The sequence below is a fragment of the Pelodiscus sinensis genome, chromosome 3, assembly GCF_049634645.1.
Source record: "Pelodiscus sinensis isolate JC-2024 chromosome 3, ASM4963464v1, whole genome shotgun sequence".
NCBI lineage: Eukaryota > Metazoa > Chordata > Testudines > Trionychidae > Pelodiscus > Pelodiscus sinensis.
In genome coordinates this window covers 55,676,360-55,693,895 of record NC_134713.1, presented here as the reverse complement: position 1 = coordinate 55,693,895, position 17,536 = coordinate 55,676,360, and the positions used below count along the sequence as shown (strand labels likewise).

Below are 17,536 nucleotides of genomic sequence, written 5' to 3'. Positions count from 1 at the left end.
ATGTCCACGTTGTTATGGATAATTTAGCAGGCAGTACTTTTTTTAAGTTTCACCCATAGTGGGATAATGTGTCCAGGGCAGGAAATTTATAGTTATGTAATGATTAAACTGTTAAAAGTCAGTTTTCATATACAGTGGCCAACACTTTCAGAAACACTTAAGCCTCACTGAAAGTCAAGTCATTTAAATGTTTTTTGAAAATATCATCTAGGACAGGGGTCAGCAAGCTATGGCTCAGTAGGGGGCCAGATATGGCTGTTCTGGAGCCCGAACTCAGCCCCCTCTAACTCTCCCCACAGCAGGGAGCCAGCGCTGTCACTACAGCCTTACAGCTCCTTACAAGACAAATTCCAGCACCAGCTTCTGGCAGGGAGAGAAAGCCCTGAGCCTCCCTGCAGGATCTGGCATGCAGTGAACATGCTCCATCACTGCAGTGGCATGCTCCGTCATTTTTGTCTCTGTGTGCCGCCCTTTTCCTTCCCCCAGGAACCAAAAAATGTCTCTGTGTGCTGCTCTTTTCATTCCCCCAGGGGCACACTTCCTAGAGGCTTCCCCTGCGAATCCTTCCTGGTGAATGGGAGCAGCTGGAGGCTGTGTTACACACGGCGTGAAAGCAAGTAAGTGGCCCCCTCAACCCTCATGCCCAGACCCCGCATCCCACTCCTGCCCCCGGCCAGACACCCTACTGCCAGCCTGCTCCTGTACCCTATCTCCCACCCAGACCTCGCACCCTCACCCCACCCTGCACCGCACACCCTGCCCAGATCCTGCACTTCCATCCCTATCCTATTCATTGGCAGCCCTGGCCCACACACTTAACCCCTCATTTTTGGCCCCACCCCAGAGCCTGGGGGGGGAGGAAGGGGGACAAAATCCACTAACCCTGGAGCCCCAGAAGAGTAAATTTGGCCTAAGGTCTTGAACCTCAGTCCTCCCTGCCTTCCCCCCACCATGGGGCTGGAGCACCAGGGGAGTGAGGTGTCTCAGTTGGGGTCCACATCAGTGAGGGCTGGGGGGTTTTGGAAGGGTTTCTTTGCTTCTCACTCGTGTGGTCCCCAACTGATTTTTCTGTGGGACAATGGCCCCAGACCTAAAAAAGATTCCCCACCCGTGCCACAAATAAAGACAATGTTGAAACCTTTTGTGTTAGACATAATATTTTACTTTATTTAAAAATGAAGCCTGGCCAACAAGCCCCCAATTGGGACCCAGCTTCAATATGGCCGCAGCATCGTGACACTTCTGCACCCCCCATATATACCTCAACCCTGACCCCGTCATACATGTGAACCTCCCTGTCCTGAGTCCCTCATACCTCCACATCCCCAAACTCCTGTACACCCACATCTCCAGTCCCCTGCCATAACACTTTTGCACCACCCACATCCGCCAAACCTGTGCCAAGCCCATCAAATACCCAAAGCCCCTGCCCTGAGCCCCTCAAACGCCCCAACCCAGACTCCTGCACCGCCACATCCTCAACCCCCTACCATAATATTGACAGAAGACAGCCTGGATGTGTGCATGAAGCTGGATTTGACCAGTTATGATGTAAACTTCAAAGAAATGTACAAAAAGATGCAGCAGCAGAAGTCCCAGTAAATTATGTGAGTACATTACATTTATGCTATTAGTAATCATTATGCCAACTATCAATTATATGAAGTTGTATATTTTCAGTCTTGCAAATGGGCATTCTTATACGGCTCTTTGCTGATCACTTGTTCTGAATTTTGATGTAGTTTGGCTCTTTGGTTTGAAAAGGTTGTCGATCCCTGATCTAGGATATTTAGTGCGTCACCTCAGAATCATGGAAGAATATATTTATACTGGAAGCTAAAACCAAACCCCTCTAAGACTACTGTGTCAGTGTTTTTTCTAAATTATCAAAGGGCTAAGATGGAACTCCAAGAAGATTTCTGCGGCCAGTAGATAGAACACGTTCCCGCCCTGACATACCTTGGTGTGACTTGAGACTAATGCAACCAGTATCTGAAAATACTCAAGACAGAATAAAGGAGTGTATAAATCTCATCCATAAACTAGCAGGAATGACCTGAGGGACTGATGCAAAAACTATGCATCTCTTCACTGGTCCTTATCTACTCCAAGAGGAATATTGCTAACCAGTCTGGATACACAGTTCCCAGACATCACTTGCTTATTCCAAATTTAACACCATCATGAAGATTATTACTGGCACAGGGAAGTAAATGACATATCTAATCCTGCTGTTTTTAAGCCACATGTAAGAAGTATGTGAGCAAATGCACAGTGATATGAGAATGTTAATATTTACATTTCCTGACTCTCTTTAGAGCCTATACATTGAAAAATGTTTATTAATACACATTTATGCAATATCCACTAGGATATTGGTCTGTCTTTCAGAAATGAGTAAAAGAGGATATAAAGCTAACCATAGGAGGAGGATAAAAATTGCAGAACTTGGGCAGGAAGAGGGAAGATTATTGACCAATACCTTTTACTTCTAAACATGTTATTTTCAGACTTGCTGAGTTAAAGCTTAAAATAATAAGCTGCATGTGCAGAATAAAAAAATTAAATTAAATTAATGGAGATTGCCTATCTCCTGGAACTGGAAGGGACCTTGAAAGGTCATTGAGTCCACTCCCCTGCCTTCACAGCAGGACCAAGTACCATCCCTGACAAATTTTTGCCCCAAATCCCTAAATGGCCTCCACAAAAATTGAACTCACAAGCCTGGGTTTAGCTGGCCAATGCTCAAACCACTGAGCTATCCCTCCCCCTTATAATAATACATAAAAAGGGTACTCACCCTCATTTCATAAATATTATCTGAATAATCCACAGTCTGGCAGATATAGCTGTAACCTCGAGCGCTAGATGCAAAAAATAGCTGAAAATATTAAAATGATATATGAGAGTAAGTTCATAAAGAGAGAATTTTATTAATGATTTTAGTGTTATAAGTTTATTCTAAAAGCAATCTTTTAAACCATTTTTATTTACAATACAAAGACACTATTTAACAAATCATCACTCAAGATAATCTCCTCTGAAGAAGCGGATTTTGCCCATGAAAGTTCATGATACTGTCATGCTATATTTTTGTTAGTCTCTAAGGTGCCATAGGACTACTCATTTTTTTAAAAGTTGTATTTAACAAATTGGTCAGTATTTAGTTTTAACAAAATACTTTTTCAGATCACTGGGTGTCAAGACAAATGGTCCCATTAATTAAACATAAAATACTCAGGAAAAAGATGAATAAACCAAAGAGTCTGCAAGGTATGTAGAGAATACTATAAATTCATATGACTTTCTCTGTGACCTAAATCTTGGATACTGCCATGAGAGGAAACTAGTTTCTGAGATACAGAACACCTTAATGAAACCAACAAGAAGAGTAACTCCAGGATGGGATATATGGAGAAAAAAATATCTCTCTCAGATAGCTAGGACCTAGATCATTTAGGGCAACAATATAGTAATCAATATGTACAACTGTACTCAGAGGCAAATACAAAGCCAATAAAGAGCACCAGTGTAATGTGTTTATACACATGCCTCTTTGAGGCTAACTTTATCAGCAGAAGCTTCCAAGTGCTCTAGAAATAAAGCACTTTGCAGTATTTTAGCCTTCAGGTTTCAATCACTGTGATAAGTTCTCATCAGAAGGGAGGGGCCACAGCTTCTCAGTCAACTTTTAAAGGTATGCCAGGCCTCCAGATCCAAAGACAGCAATGAATCAGGTCCAACTTCTAGGCCAGTGGTCTCCAATTTTTTTACACCCAATATCACTTTTTAAATGACAGAACAAGCCAAGATCTACCGCCCTGCCTATTCTTTGAAGCCCTGCCCCTTCCTTGAAGCCCCACCCTCTCTATTCTCCTCCTCTCCATCACTTGCTATCCCCAACCCTTATGCTGCTGCTTTTTTTTTCAATTCTTATGTAGGAAGAGGTTTTTCCAACATTTGACCTGTCTAGACTGGACCAAATGTCAGAAAAAACCCTTCTTTTGGAAGCCCCCTTATTCCTTGTGGAAAGAGGAATATAGGGGTGACCGAAAGAGCATGTTTGCTCTTCCACTAAAAAAAGCGAAAGAACAAATGCATCCCTGGATGCAGAAGAGTTTTTCTGGGATATCTCCAGAATCCTGAAAAACTCCTGCAGTCTAGCCGTACCCTCGCTGGGTTGAGACAGGATGTGTAGGCTCTGGGGTGGGAATGAGGGATTTGGGTGTGGGAAGGGGTGAGAGGTGCAAGCTCTGGGAGGAAATCTGGATGCAAGAGGAGGAGGAGAAGGGGACACTGGATTGGGGAGGGGGCGCCAGGCTGGGCACTGTTGGGGTTAGATGTGGGGTTGGGGTACTAAGCAAGCCACAGACTTGTGGATATGAGGGTTCAGGAATTTGGGTTGGGGTATGTGAGGAGCTCAGGGCAGGGGTTCCAGTATAAGACAGGGTCAGATCTAGGGTCTGGGGGAGTGTTCCAGGAGTGTTATGATGCTGCAGCCAGATGGGGGCTTGGCCCCAATTGGGGGTTTGTTGGCCATGCTTCATTTTTTTAAAAAATACTATGACAAACACAAAAAGTTTCTGAATTGTCTTTATTTATGAGAGGGGCGGGGAACCTGTTTTGAGTGCGGGGTCACTGACCCACAGAAAAGTCAGTTGGGGCCACACAAGTGAGATGCAAAAAAAACCCCTCCTCCAACCCCCACTCCCCCTCCAAGCCTCACTAATGTGGCCCCAACTGTGCTGGTGGGAGCAGGGGACATGGTACGGGGGAAGGGTGCTAGTGGGTGCTGGGGCAGGGGACAGGTGCCAGTGGGGACAGCGTTCTGTGGCTGGGGACAGGGGAGAGAGAACAGGGTGCCGGGAGGGCAGGGGACAGGGTTCTGTGGCAGGGGGCAGGGTGCCAGTGGGGGCAGAGAGTCCCCTGCACCAGCCTCCTCCCAGGATTTCGCCCCCCCCCCCAGAGGAGGGAAGCCCTGTCGCATACCTCCTCTGGGCCCGACTCCCTCCTCCCGCGAAGCAGGGAAGGCTGCGCACGCGCCCCCTCGGGGCTGACTTCCCCTTCCGCGGATGAAGGAAGCCCCATCGCGCGCCTCCGCTGGGGCCGGCAGGAGCCTTCCGTGGAGCAGGGAAGCCCCCATCATGTGCCCCTTCCAGGCCCTACTCCCCCCTCCCACAGAGAAGGGAAGTCCCAGCGTGCGCGTCTGGGGACTCACCCGGTAAGTTCCCAGCATGCCACAGACTTGGGGCAAGGAAGCAACCAGCGCATTTCTGGATCCCTGGAAGTCACGCGCAGCTGTAGGACTCCCATCCACCCGGCAGAGGTAGTGCCACTACCTCTATTGTCACTCGAGGTAGGTAGTGGGGCTTCTTGGGGGTGGAGGGAAATCGGGGGCCAGAACGCCTCGCGATCAACTGGTCAAGGCCTTGCAATCAACCAGTCGATCGCGATCGACTGGTTGGTGACCACAGTTCTAGGCCATCAGCCATAATGGCGAAGACCAGATATACAGAGACCGCCAGAGGAGAATGAAGCCCCTATTCCAGCCTCTACAGAGCAGTCATTTCTGTGTTATTGAGATCAATCTCAAATGAATTTACTGCTTTGTGTCCCCATCTCTGTTAGACACCAAGATCATGTCTACACTATGGGGAAGATCGATGGAGCTGTGGTTGATCTTCCAGGGTTCAGTTTAGCAGGCCTAATGAATACCTGCTAATTCAAATTGAGAGGGTACCCCCTTTCAGCACATTTTGTTCCTGTCAATTTCCTGCTGTCTGGATGGTGATTTAAGATACGGCGACTCCAGCTACGTAATTAATATAGCTGGAGTTGTGTATCTTAATTAGACATTCCCCTTTTGCATAGACATGCCCTAGGAGAGCCGGAAGAGAACACAGTATCTAACAAAGAGATGATATAGAATTGCATGCCATTCAGACACTGAAAAATCTGCAACCTATGACATCAAGCTTCACTAGCTGATGTGTACAAAAACAACACTTCACAAAAGAGCTCACAAGAAGAAAAAGCAATTAATTCAGCACAGTTCACTGAGTCCTCTTACAGCTCATTGTAAGGCCAGCCCACTTACTGGTCTGATCCCACTTATGAGTTCACATATTGTCAAAATAGGGGTAAGTGGGTGGAATTCTATGGTTTGTGTTATACAGATCAGACAAGGTGATCTAGTGTTCCTTTCTAACCTTAAAAATTTGTGTCGAAAGGTATCTAAGGTTGTTGATGGATATAGCAAGCAGAAAGGATACCTGTATAGCATTTTAAAGTTTAAACAGTACCTAATATATATTATATTTATTGGATAATTTGATTTGATTCAACTCTAGAAATAATGTCAGGCCAAAATCAGTCATTTAATATGCAATGCCTGCCTGTGAATTCTGTGATAATTCACAGCAGTGGGACTCCTACATCCTGTTACTCATGTAAGTTAATATGTCCTGGAATCAGTAAATCACTAAAACATCATGCTATGTGAAATCTAAGCTGCATAGCTATAAACCATGCAACATTAAAAACTCAAGGTGCAAATATTTATTTCAAATGCTCTTCTCCAAACTATATCTAAAAATCAAGAAAACATGTTTTTACGACGACAAGCCTTTCTTTTAGTCCCGCTTAATAGTGAATACTTGAGATAATGGTTTTAAACTAGTATAAAGTTAAAAGCTTATTACTTATTATTATGGCTATGTCTATGCTACTAGGTTATTTCACAATAATAATACCCAAAATAACTATTTTGAAATAGCACATCCACACTATAGGGAAGCCTCAAAATTAATCTGAGGCATGCTCCCTTAATGTGGATGTGCTATCTCAACTTAGAGCCCAGGAGACACTGTGGAGTAGTTACTCTGAATGGCTCTGGAAAGTAATTATTTCAATTATAGCAGCTGAGTGTCCACACTAACCCTATTTCGAAATAGTAATTTTGAAATAGGCATTATTCCTTGTAGAATAAGGGGTTATTATTTCAAAATAACAAGCCTGAATGAGGGGTTATTATTTCAAATTAATAAGCTTGCTGTGTGGACGCTCAGCTTGTTATTTTGAAATAACTCTGTAGTGCAGACATGCCCAAAGTGTTCTAATTTATTTCTTGTAAAATAAAAGCACCCAGAGTATCAACAACTAATACATATTAGAATTTGATATGTTAGGAATAGCCAAATTGATTCATTTCTTCTGTGAATCCAGATTTCTAGGGGTATTTTAAATCCCCAGAAGTATGCAAATCTTCACCTGAGTATCACTTGCTGCTGTGCAACTGCATCTGCCACGCTAGGAGTGACCTAACAGAACAATATGAACTAGTATGAGACTCGTCTCTCCCCAAATGTATATGAGCAGAATTTCACTCTGCTTACACATCACACACAAAAAAACCAAAATGTAAAGGCTCAGACACAAACCAAGGGGGGAAAAGTGCTATTAAAATGGAGAAATCAAGTTCATTTTTAGAGATTGCAGTTTTAATCTTCTTAGGCTATCAGACTCTTCACAATTAACCTGGGTAAAGTGCCGGAGATCGACGTTCTGGAACTTGATTTAGTGGGTCTAGTATAGACCTATATACTGAACACTGAGGGCAGCTCCTCACAATCGCCTCCCACTTAAGCTAAGACAACTCCAGCTATGTATTCCAGGTCTAATTTAGACCTGGCCTAAATTGTACCAGCTGCTAGTGATAGCTTTAATCTAGATAAACACATCAGAGGCATTTCAATGATAGCAGTAGGTAGTGGAATGGTTTTTTGAAGCTGCATGTGGTGCAATGGAGGAGGTTCCAATAGCACTTTAGTAACTTTAAGGATTTTACCACAGGAGTAGAGTAACAAATTGAGATGATCCTGAAACTGGTTTTGCTGTCCATTAAAAGAATGGAGAAGAGTCTTGAGGAGTTTGCGCTGCAACTTTTGTACCCATGTTCTTCAATACAATGTGCACAAGATAAGCAGTGTTTGTGACCATCAATAAACTGACATTACATTTTTAATCAGCACTAACATGTTTAAACTTAGTGCTGCAGGTGGCCATCTGCCTGAAAAAGTGGTGTCATGTGGTATCAATTGCAGCATATATTAATTCTTTCGCTGTCTTCGGCACACACTACCTGTATTACAAATTTTCAGGGAGGACCTTGGAGTTGCCTTCGCCCTTCCCACCTTTATCTGAAGAAATCAAACAGAGTGCTGACACTGCCTGCCCTGTTTATTCTTTGCAATTAGATGAGACACACACGGAGTTAAATTCTGCAATAACATTTACTGTTTGTAATCCTTTTCTCTTCAGTGGGAGATGTAAATCAGAGAGAAATGGGGTCCAGTATGTTCTGTATAATCTAATAGAGGATTTTCTAAGTAATTATAGCTAAAATTAATGTTATTGAAGTATGTCTTGACACAAGTAGCTTCAACGTAGTCTAACAATGCTGTAAAAAAAAGTAGTGGTTCATATGAAAAAATAACTGTTGGAATAATACCACTTTAATGGTGAACTGAATGAAAATAGATGTTTATAAATCCAATTCCTAAAAGCCATTAGTTTCAACTGCACAGTTCACTTGTAGGCTCCTGGCAATGGATCTCATGTTAGCAAAATAAAAATTCTTCCATTAAGGAGTTAATCTGAAAAAAAAAAGATTTTCAGCCAGCAAATGAAGACAGTCACAAATTTTTAAGTCAGAAAAGGATTTGTTCAACTCATATGAATTGTATGAGAAGTGTTCTAGTAATCAGGATAAACTTAAAAAACAACAACTGGTCTGGTAGCACTTTATAGACTAACAAAGCATGTACAGGCAGTCCCCGAGTTACGTGGATCCGACTTACGTCGGATCCGCAGTTATGAACGGGGCCGTCTCCCTGGTCTCCAGCAGACCAGGGAGAGGAAGCAAAGCAGCGGAGCACGCGGGCAGCGGACAGTCCAGACGCATCTGGGCTGTCCGCTGCCCGCATGCTCCGCCGCTTTGCTCTGCTTTGCTCCCCGGCCCCCTGGTCTGCAGACGAGGGGGACGGGGAGCAAAGCCGCGGAACACGCGGGCAGCGGACAGCCCACTTCAAAGTAGGAATAAGAGATCCTCCGGAAAAGGGCTTTATTCCGAAGGATCGCACCAGTCTAGACGCTTTTTTCTGGCTTTTCCCCAAGCCGGAAAAAAACCGGCGGCCATGTTTATTTAAATCCCTATTCTGAAGTTGGAAATTAACATGCCTCTTCCGGAGAAGGGGCCAATGTAGACGTAGCCATACTGATTTACAAACTCGTGACATATACCAATTCCAGCGACACCATTACCATTAGAACACTAAAAAACCAAACATCAATATATCCAGCACCCAGAACAGCTAACCAAATCATCCAGAGAATATAAACATTACACAATGTATCTAACACTGACAAAATTGTGAATTCTAACACAATTCCAAAGTATAAAAATACAAGACCAACCTCTTTAAAAATATAGAAGTTAAGTAGAACCATTCCAAAGTTGTAGCTAATCAGCAAGAAGCGCAGTTGGAAGGGTTCTCTTGTCCTCATCCACTTGGGGCCCAGCCAGACAGTGATGAGGTAAAGGGTGCTTATTGTCAGTGTTGGAAATGGAGATTGCATCAAGAACCAGTCATCAACACGTTTGTCTGGGGGGGAATAAAACACATCAAATTAACTAAAAATAATAAAAAAACCAACATGCTTTTTCATTATGTTTAAAGAAAATATATTCACTATAATTTTAGTCATCACATTTTTTAAAGTTAATTTCCTGTAACATCTATCCTACCTGACATATAGATCGGATGGGAAGATATAAGATAAAGTGCTTGTCCTTTCACTGATCATTCATTTTTAAACGAGTAGTTTAGTAACATTACATTTTCAAAACGTTGGAAAAATGCAAATTAGACTACACAATTCAAAAGCCAAGGAATTACTATGTGAGGCAAACTATATTGGTCAGGTCCACAAAAAACAAATGCCTCATTGTCCATCATAAACTGTAGTCACATTATCACAACATTCATTGGCACCAATGTCATTCAGATTCAAGTACAGACACACACAAATAAGGTAAGCCAGACAACTCAAAATTTAATGCATAAAAGAAGCATTAATTAGCTTAACCACAATACGTACAATTTTATGCAGGATCAATTGTTATACTTGTTATGTAGATCAGCATGCTATGTCTCAGACCTACCAGAAATTATACAAGTATTGGAAAACTACTAAATAAATAAGGTTGAAGGACTGGCTTAGTGAGACTACTCTATGAAGCCACGAGTGATACCCAAGTTTTATTTACAGACTCAGTGACTCACTCAAGATAGGGTTACCAACTGTCTAATTACCCTTACACCACTCCTGCCTTATCCTTCCCATATGCTCTGTCCCTGCCCTGTCCTCCAAAGCCCCACTCCTGCTCACTCCATCCCTGGTCTCTCTGTGGTTCACTCTCCCCAACACTCACTCATTGTCATCAGGGTGGAGTGTGGGAGGGGTGGGGAGTGAGTGCTCTAGGCTGGGGCCAAGAGGTGTAAGTGAGTAAGACAGCAGTCTCCAACCTCTTCAAGCACAAAATCACTTTTTAAAGTTAAGTCAATCCAGAGTGTCTCTCAAAATAGGGATGTAATAGTGTAGCCGATTAACCAATACGCGAAAGTTTATAGGTGAATGCTATAGACTACACACATTTCCCCCCTTGCCAGTAAATTTTTTAGCAGGCTGGCCAGCAGCCTGGCTCAGTCCTGGCTTGCAACACGTCTGGAACCTACCTCTGCTGTGTCTCTGCATTTAAACTGTATTAGGAGCTGGGCAGGCAGGCAGCCCGGCTCAGACATGGCTCATGCTGAGTCCAGGATAAGGATGTTAAAGACTAATTGACTATCTGATAAGCAAATGCCTATTGGATAGTCAGTCGACTAGTTGATTCTCCCCCCTTGCTGCCTCTATCAGATAGAACAGTGGTCACCAACCAATAGATCAGGATCTACTGGTAGATCTTGGAGCCTCTAATAGGTGATCCTGACTGGTTTGGCCAAGAGGCTATCAAGGGCTGGCACGTCAGCTACCCCTCCCTGCACTGCTGTGCATCTCCTGCCCTTTGCCTTGGAGCTGCTCCTCCCCCTGGGGAGCCTCCTGATTGCTGTGCAAGGCAGGGTAGGGAGAAGAAAGGGGTGCAGATGTCAAGGTGCCCCCTCCCACTCTGTATCCTTTCTCCACAGAGTAGAAAGGGGCACAACAGGATTTGGGATGGAGTTTGCTGGCTTCTTTAGGGAGTGGCCCAGAGCAGGGGTGAGCCTGCCTTAGCCCCACTGCAACACCACCCAGGAGCCACCTGAGGAAAACAGGGCCAAACTGGATCCCACATCCCGAACTCCTATCCCAGTCATGAACCCCCTCCTGCACCCCAAGTCCCTGTTCTATCCCCGAGCACCCATGCTTCCAAACGCCCTCCCAGAGCCTGCACCTAGACCCCCTCCGGCACCCCAACTGCCTTCCCCAAGCTCAGCTCAGAGCCCCTCTCACACCCCAAATCCTTTAATCCAAGACCAGAGCTTGCACCCCAACCCTCTTCCCCAGCCTGATGAAAGTGAGTGAGGATGGCAAGAGAGGGAGGATGGCATGAGCACAGGCGGGGCCTTGGAGAAGAGGCAAGAAGGAGGTGGGACAATGGTTTTAATATTTGGGGTAGATCTTGGATTGCACTTAAATTCAAAAAGTGATCTCATGCTCAAAAAGGTTGGAGACTACTGGGATAGAATCAACAAAGGCAGGGGGAGACGAGGTATTTCAAAGCAGAAGCGCCGCACAGCTGAGCCTGGCATCAGTTGTGCAGTGCTCCCCCTTTGAAACGCTGCCTCGGGTATTTCAAAGGGGCGGTGCTGCACAGCTGAGCCTGGGATCAGCTGTATGCCGGCGTTTTAAGGCGGCAGCGCTGCATAGAGCCCGGGGTCTGCTGGGGATTTCTCTCTGCAGCATTTCTGAGGAACCCGGGATCAGCAGAAACCAGCAGTCAGATGGGCATTTCAAATCTGGGCTCTGCGTGGCATTTCAAATCAGCTGCACAGCATGGAGCCTGGAGTCAGCAGGGGATTCTGAATCCCCCGCTGACCTCATGATCCATGCTGCGCTTCCGCTTTGAAATGCACAAAAGTCCCTGTTGGGGACTCTTGTTCACTTCAAAGCTGGCACACCCATATGCAGCCCGGAGTCAGCAGGACTTCCTGCTGGCCCTGGGCTGCATGTGGAGCTTTGCATTCCTCCTTTGAAATGTACAAGAGACCCACCTGGGGGGGGGGGGGGGGGCTCTTGTACATTTCAAAGGAGGAATGCAAAAGTGCCTATGAACTAGTCGATGGAAATTCTATCAACTACTCGACTAGTAAAATAACCAATAGTTAACATCCCTAGTCCGGGACCTATGCCTTCTGCAGCTCTGCATTTAAAATGTATTAGGAGCTGGGTGGGCAGGCAGCCCAGCTCAGTTCCAGCTTGCGCCATGTCCCGTGAAGGGAGCTGTTTTTTAAACTGGCACCCCTCGCGAACCAGCTCCTGCCTGGAACCCTGTGCTGCTGCCTCTGATACAAAGGCAGCAGCGCAGAGTGGCAGAGGGCTCCTCCGAAGTGGGAACACTGGCTACTGGCCTTGTCCCCGGGGACTATAGAATAGTCGACTAACCAATAAGAATTTGTGAGGTTACTCGACTATTAAATTAACCAATATTAACCATCAATAACAAACCCAAATATCCTTTCCCTGTCTTCTTCCCCATCTTTCTCCGAGGCCCTGCCCCTGCCCCATCTCTCCTCTGAGGCCTCACCCTCCTCACTCTGGGGAGCTGGGGTACAGGAGTGGAGGGAAGTAGACACCCTAACATCTCAGCATCCTCCTCCTCAGTCTCCTCCACCCTGCAGAGCAAGCAAGAGGCAAACAGGAGGCAGCTCCAAGGCAGAGGGCAGGAGCAGCAAAGCAGTGTGGGAAAGGGCAGCTGACGTGCTGGCACTTGACAACCTCCTGGCCAAAGTAGTCAGGATCACCTGTCAGAGGCCCCGGGATCTACTACTAGATCCTGATCTACTGGTTGGTGACCACTAGCATAGGAGGAGGCTGTGGGCTGAGCCATGGGGTTATGGTGCAGGAAGGGGGTGTTGGTTCTGGGAGGGAGTTTGGGTATGAGAAGGGGTTCAGGAGTGGCAAGGATTTGGGATGTAGGAGGGGGTCAAAATGCAGAAGGGGATCCAGGTCATGGTCTCTGGGAGGAGTTTCAGGACTGGAGCAGGAGGTGGGATGCAGAAGGGGGTCAGATGAAGGCTCCAGCTGTGTGGCACTCACCCCAGGTAGCTGACTCCCAGTTGGTGGAGCAGCAGGGCTAAGGTTCCCTGCCTGTCGTGACCCCACATTGCTCATGGGAGTAGCTAAAACGTCTATATATTGAGGGGGCAATGGCTCCTCATGCTGCCCCCCACCCCTGCAGCCCCCACATAAGGGCCACAGAGAGGGATGTGCCTGCTGGTTCCAGGAATGGCACGGAGCCAGGGCAGGCAGAGAGCCTGCTTTACCATGTTGCAGCACCTTACTTTCAGATGTCAATATCCTGGTTTGGCTTCAGGAATCTTCAGAGGTCGAGCCTGATTCCTGGAGACTCCCGGCAAAACCAGGAGTGTTGGCAAACCTAACTTAAGAGCACCACTCCAGAGATCTGAAGTTGTATTTAAGGACACAGATTTCAACATACTAAGTGTTGGGCCAGTGTTCCCTGTACACTGTGTACTCAGACAGCCACTCAGGAGAGAATCAAATGCCACCCAGCTGATTAGCAGAACTTCCACAGCTAGGTTGTTTGTTTCTACTGGTGATACACATTCACATTCCTTGGTGCATATACAAATTTATTCTGCACATGGATGGAAAAGTTTAGAGGGAACATCGGTCCTGGTTAATGTAAAGAAAGCATTGTTTGTCTGAGGACTACTGTCATCTTCAAGATACAGTAATTAAAGCACGGCACCACTTTGAAAAAATAACTGCAAAAACAGCGTCAGTTTAATCAGATATGATTTTTATCTGTACTCCGAGTTGTGGCTATTTAGTTTACATACAAAAAGTAACTTTTCCACTATCATCACACAGCTGCATGAAAGTGAGCGTGATTGCTTCCTGACTCATACACTATCAGTGATACTGTTAACTAAATTCCAATTCAAGGGCAATATGTACAATAGCGTTGTATTAAAATTTTGCCCTGAGTTACATTTGTGCAACCTCACTGAAAGAAATACAGTTACACATATGTAATTAAGAGTAAAATCTTTATTATTGGTCATGGTGCTTAACCTTAACTAAATCCATAACTTCTTGATCCCAAGTTATGTTGCAAGGCTGTCCAAAAACCCCTCCTTTTGTTTGTAATTTGTGTACCTCTGATATAGAGTCAATGAGAGAAATATAAAACATGACATTTCCATTTGTATCAATTGGAACCACATTTTAGGGTCAGATAGCTGAACATTTAACAAGTTCTGCATAGTAGAATTTCCTGGATTGTGGCCTGCAGAAAGAACAAATCACATGGTGCTGTTGCTTCCTCCCCAGCTTGCAACCACTTTTACAAATGTCCAAGCCCTTTGCAATGAAGTGGCTGAAGGAGGAAGAGAAACCAAGCTAACTACTTCCATTGGAGGGGCTCTTACTATTTAATAGAAAAAAGAGGAAAGGAAACAGGAGTTTTAAAAACAGGAGCCACTGGCAGCCTTGATGCTGTTAGAATAAGAGAAGCCAATGGGCCAAAGGAACCAGGCAGCTAAGCAACTTGTGCAGGGGAGAAAAGACACAAGCATCAGGGAAGGATGTAGGGACAAGAGAAGTGGACCACATGGCAGAGAAACATTTACAGTGAACCAGAGAGAAAGAGTGGAACAAACCAGGTGAGAATGGGAGAAAATATGAAGGTCAAGAGGTGACTGTTGTGACGGACCCAGCGGGGTCCGCACTCGAACCCGCGGGAGAACCCCACCCCCCCGGCGGCAGGAAAAGCGGCCGCCGCGGCTGGGAAACACACCGGCGCGGCGGCACTGAGGTCCGGACGCCCCGCAGCGCCGACAGGAGCCGGGAGCGGGAGGCGGGGCCGAACGCGAGCGGCCAGGAAGCGGCCGACCCTGCCACCCTGGCTGACGCTCCAGCGGAGGACCCGGGCGCACGCCGGGGCAGCCCCGAAGGGGAGGGCACAGGGGGGACGGAGCTTACCGCCCCGACGTCATCCCCCGGCGACCATAAAGGCCGGGAGCGTCCCAGCAAGAAGGGGGAGAGTGCAACGGCGGGTGCCCTGGCGTCCAGGAGCACCAAACCCCCAGCCCCTGGGGCAACCCAGAGAGACGGGCTCGGCAACTGGCAGCTCGCCCTGGGACGTGCCCGATGACTCCGGCGTGGTGAGTGATCCCAACCTTGCTCCGCCAGCGGGGCAAGTCAGTGGGGAGTGGAAGGAGCCCGAGGCGGGACCCTTTTGGCGCCCGTGGGCGGACGAGTTGAGGGCCGTAGCCCCGTCCGCCGTGGAGGGCGACAACAGGTCACCGACCTCCGCTTAGGGCCTCGGGCTGGGACCCGGAGGTGAGGGAGGGCCCGGGTCCCCCACTCCCGTCCCCCCACATCAACCCTCTTTTCCCCCTCAAACCCGAGGAGGGGGAAAGGCTGACAAAGGGGCCGCCGAGCCCCCTCAGTCCCTTGGGGGCTGAGGGGTGATCGCCCCCGCAACCAGACATCACTACTAGGACCCCGGGTGGGGGCCGAAGAGCCAAACCCAGATGGTGGGTTCGCTGGGTCCCTCCCCCTCCCCGGACTTGGCCGTGATTGGACGTAAAAATCCGTCACACTGGTGGAGAATGTGGGCATAAACCTTGTTTCCCACAGACAAACAAGACCGGGAAAACCAGGCGATTTCCCCAGAGTACGCTACTGAGCCGGAAGGAACAATGGAGCCCCGGCAATTCCTAGAATGGTTCGAAGGAAACCAACGTCAGCAGAACCAGGTCCAGCAGGAGCGCCAGGCGCAGCTGGTCCAACAACTGACGAGTCAATTCCAGGAACAACAAAGACTACTGATTCAGGAGATGGCCGCTCAACAGGACCAGTGGCGGCAGACTTCAGAGAAGAGATGGGGGACCACCACGGGAGGACCAGGAGGAGCCGGGGAAGGGCCCAATCTCCCCCTGCGCCTTAGCAAGTTGGGTCCCTAGGACGACCCCGAAGCTTTTCTGACCACCTTCGAGAGGGTGGCAGTGGCAGCTCGCTGGCCGCCAGAGCAGCGGGCCACCCTGTTGGCCCCCTAATTTGAGCGGGCCCGCTCAGCTGGCTTATTACCGTAGCCTAGCAATTTCGGACGCCCTGAATTATGTCAAGGTGTGTGAAGCCATATTGGACCAAACAGGACACTCCCCTGAGACCTGCCGACAGAAGTTCCGGCAAGAAGGGTACAAGACAGGGGACAGACCACGAGCGGTGGCCCAGCGGTTGCGGGAATGGGCCAATCGGTGGCTAGAACCGGAACAGAAGACGGGGGTTCAAGTCACTGAAATGGTAGTCCTGGAACAGATTATGCACATATTACCCCGGGACGGGCAGCCTCCCAACCTTGCTCCCAACCCTGATGGAGGCACACCTACTGGCCAAACGAGAAGAGAGCGGGGGCCGGCGAGAGGTACTGCCAGGCCCAAAGACTGGAGGGTCCCGGCCCTTGGGGAAACCCGGAGGGCGGGAACCCCCCCTCCCGGAGTACGTCGAGGACGGGATAATGTCCCTCATTTAGCCCCGGTCTGACCGCCCCAGCGTCCGGAGAGAGCCGAAGAGGGAGATCCGGCGGAGCGGACCCAGAGGGAGGCACGAGCGGGGCCCCGGGGACCCTGCTTCCAGTGTGGGCAGGAGGGCCATTTTAAACGGGACTGCCCCATGATGGACTGCACGCTGAACCAGGGGGAACCCGCCGGGACTGCGGCAAAGACAACAGGTACCGGGGACCGCGTCATCCGGGAGATGCTGGTGGAAGGGTGGCCCGTTAAGGCCCTGGTAGACTCCGGGTCATCCGTGACACTCATTAGGGCTGACCTCGTCCCCCATCGCCAATCGGAGGGAGAACCTGTCTGGATGCGCTGCGTCCATGGGGAAGTCCGCGCCTACCCCACCGCCCAAGTACACCTGACCGGCAGTGGCCAGGACCTACTATGGAAGGTGGGGAAAGCCAGGAACCTGCCCTATCCCCTCCTTATAGGACGAGACTGGCCCGGATTTGGGGCCCTGCTGCAGAGCCGGACCCCCCTAACGCCCCAGGGGCGAGCAGCGGAGTCCCGAAGCCAGGGGCAGGACGGGGAGCCCCACAGAGGGGCAATCTGTCTGGAGTTAGGGACGGAACCATATTTCTTGACAGAGCAAAGGATGGATCCCTCCCTGCAAAACACCTGGGACCAAGTGACCGCGACCGGAGGGACGGAGCAAGGCTCGGACGGACCCGCCCAAGGACCGCAAT

The 17,536-nt window shown here is 48.1% G+C and overlaps 1 protein-coding gene across 2 annotated transcripts in view; it reads right to left on the bottom strand.

Annotated features, from left to right (window-relative positions):
- ELOVL4 (ELOVL fatty acid elongase 4) overlaps nt 1-17,536 on the bottom strand; it is an 80,726-nt gene that overhangs the window by 36,762 nt on the left and 26,428 nt on the right. Inside the window, exons 1-3 of one of the 2 annotated variants that reach the window (XM_075923780.1) lie at nt 10,159-10,294; nt 9,475-9,662; nt 2,801-2,881 (exon numbers count right to left, since the gene is read on the bottom strand). In XM_075923780.1, coding sequence (XP_075779895.1) covers nt 2,801-2,881; nt 9,475-9,636 — 243 coding nt within the window. In that variant the 5' untranslated portion in view covers nt 9,637-9,662; nt 10,159-10,294. Of the gene's footprint in view, nt 1-2,800; nt 2,882-9,474; nt 9,663-10,158; nt 10,295-17,536 lie in introns of those variants that run through there. The other variant, XM_075923779.1, reaches the window with a different exon arrangement.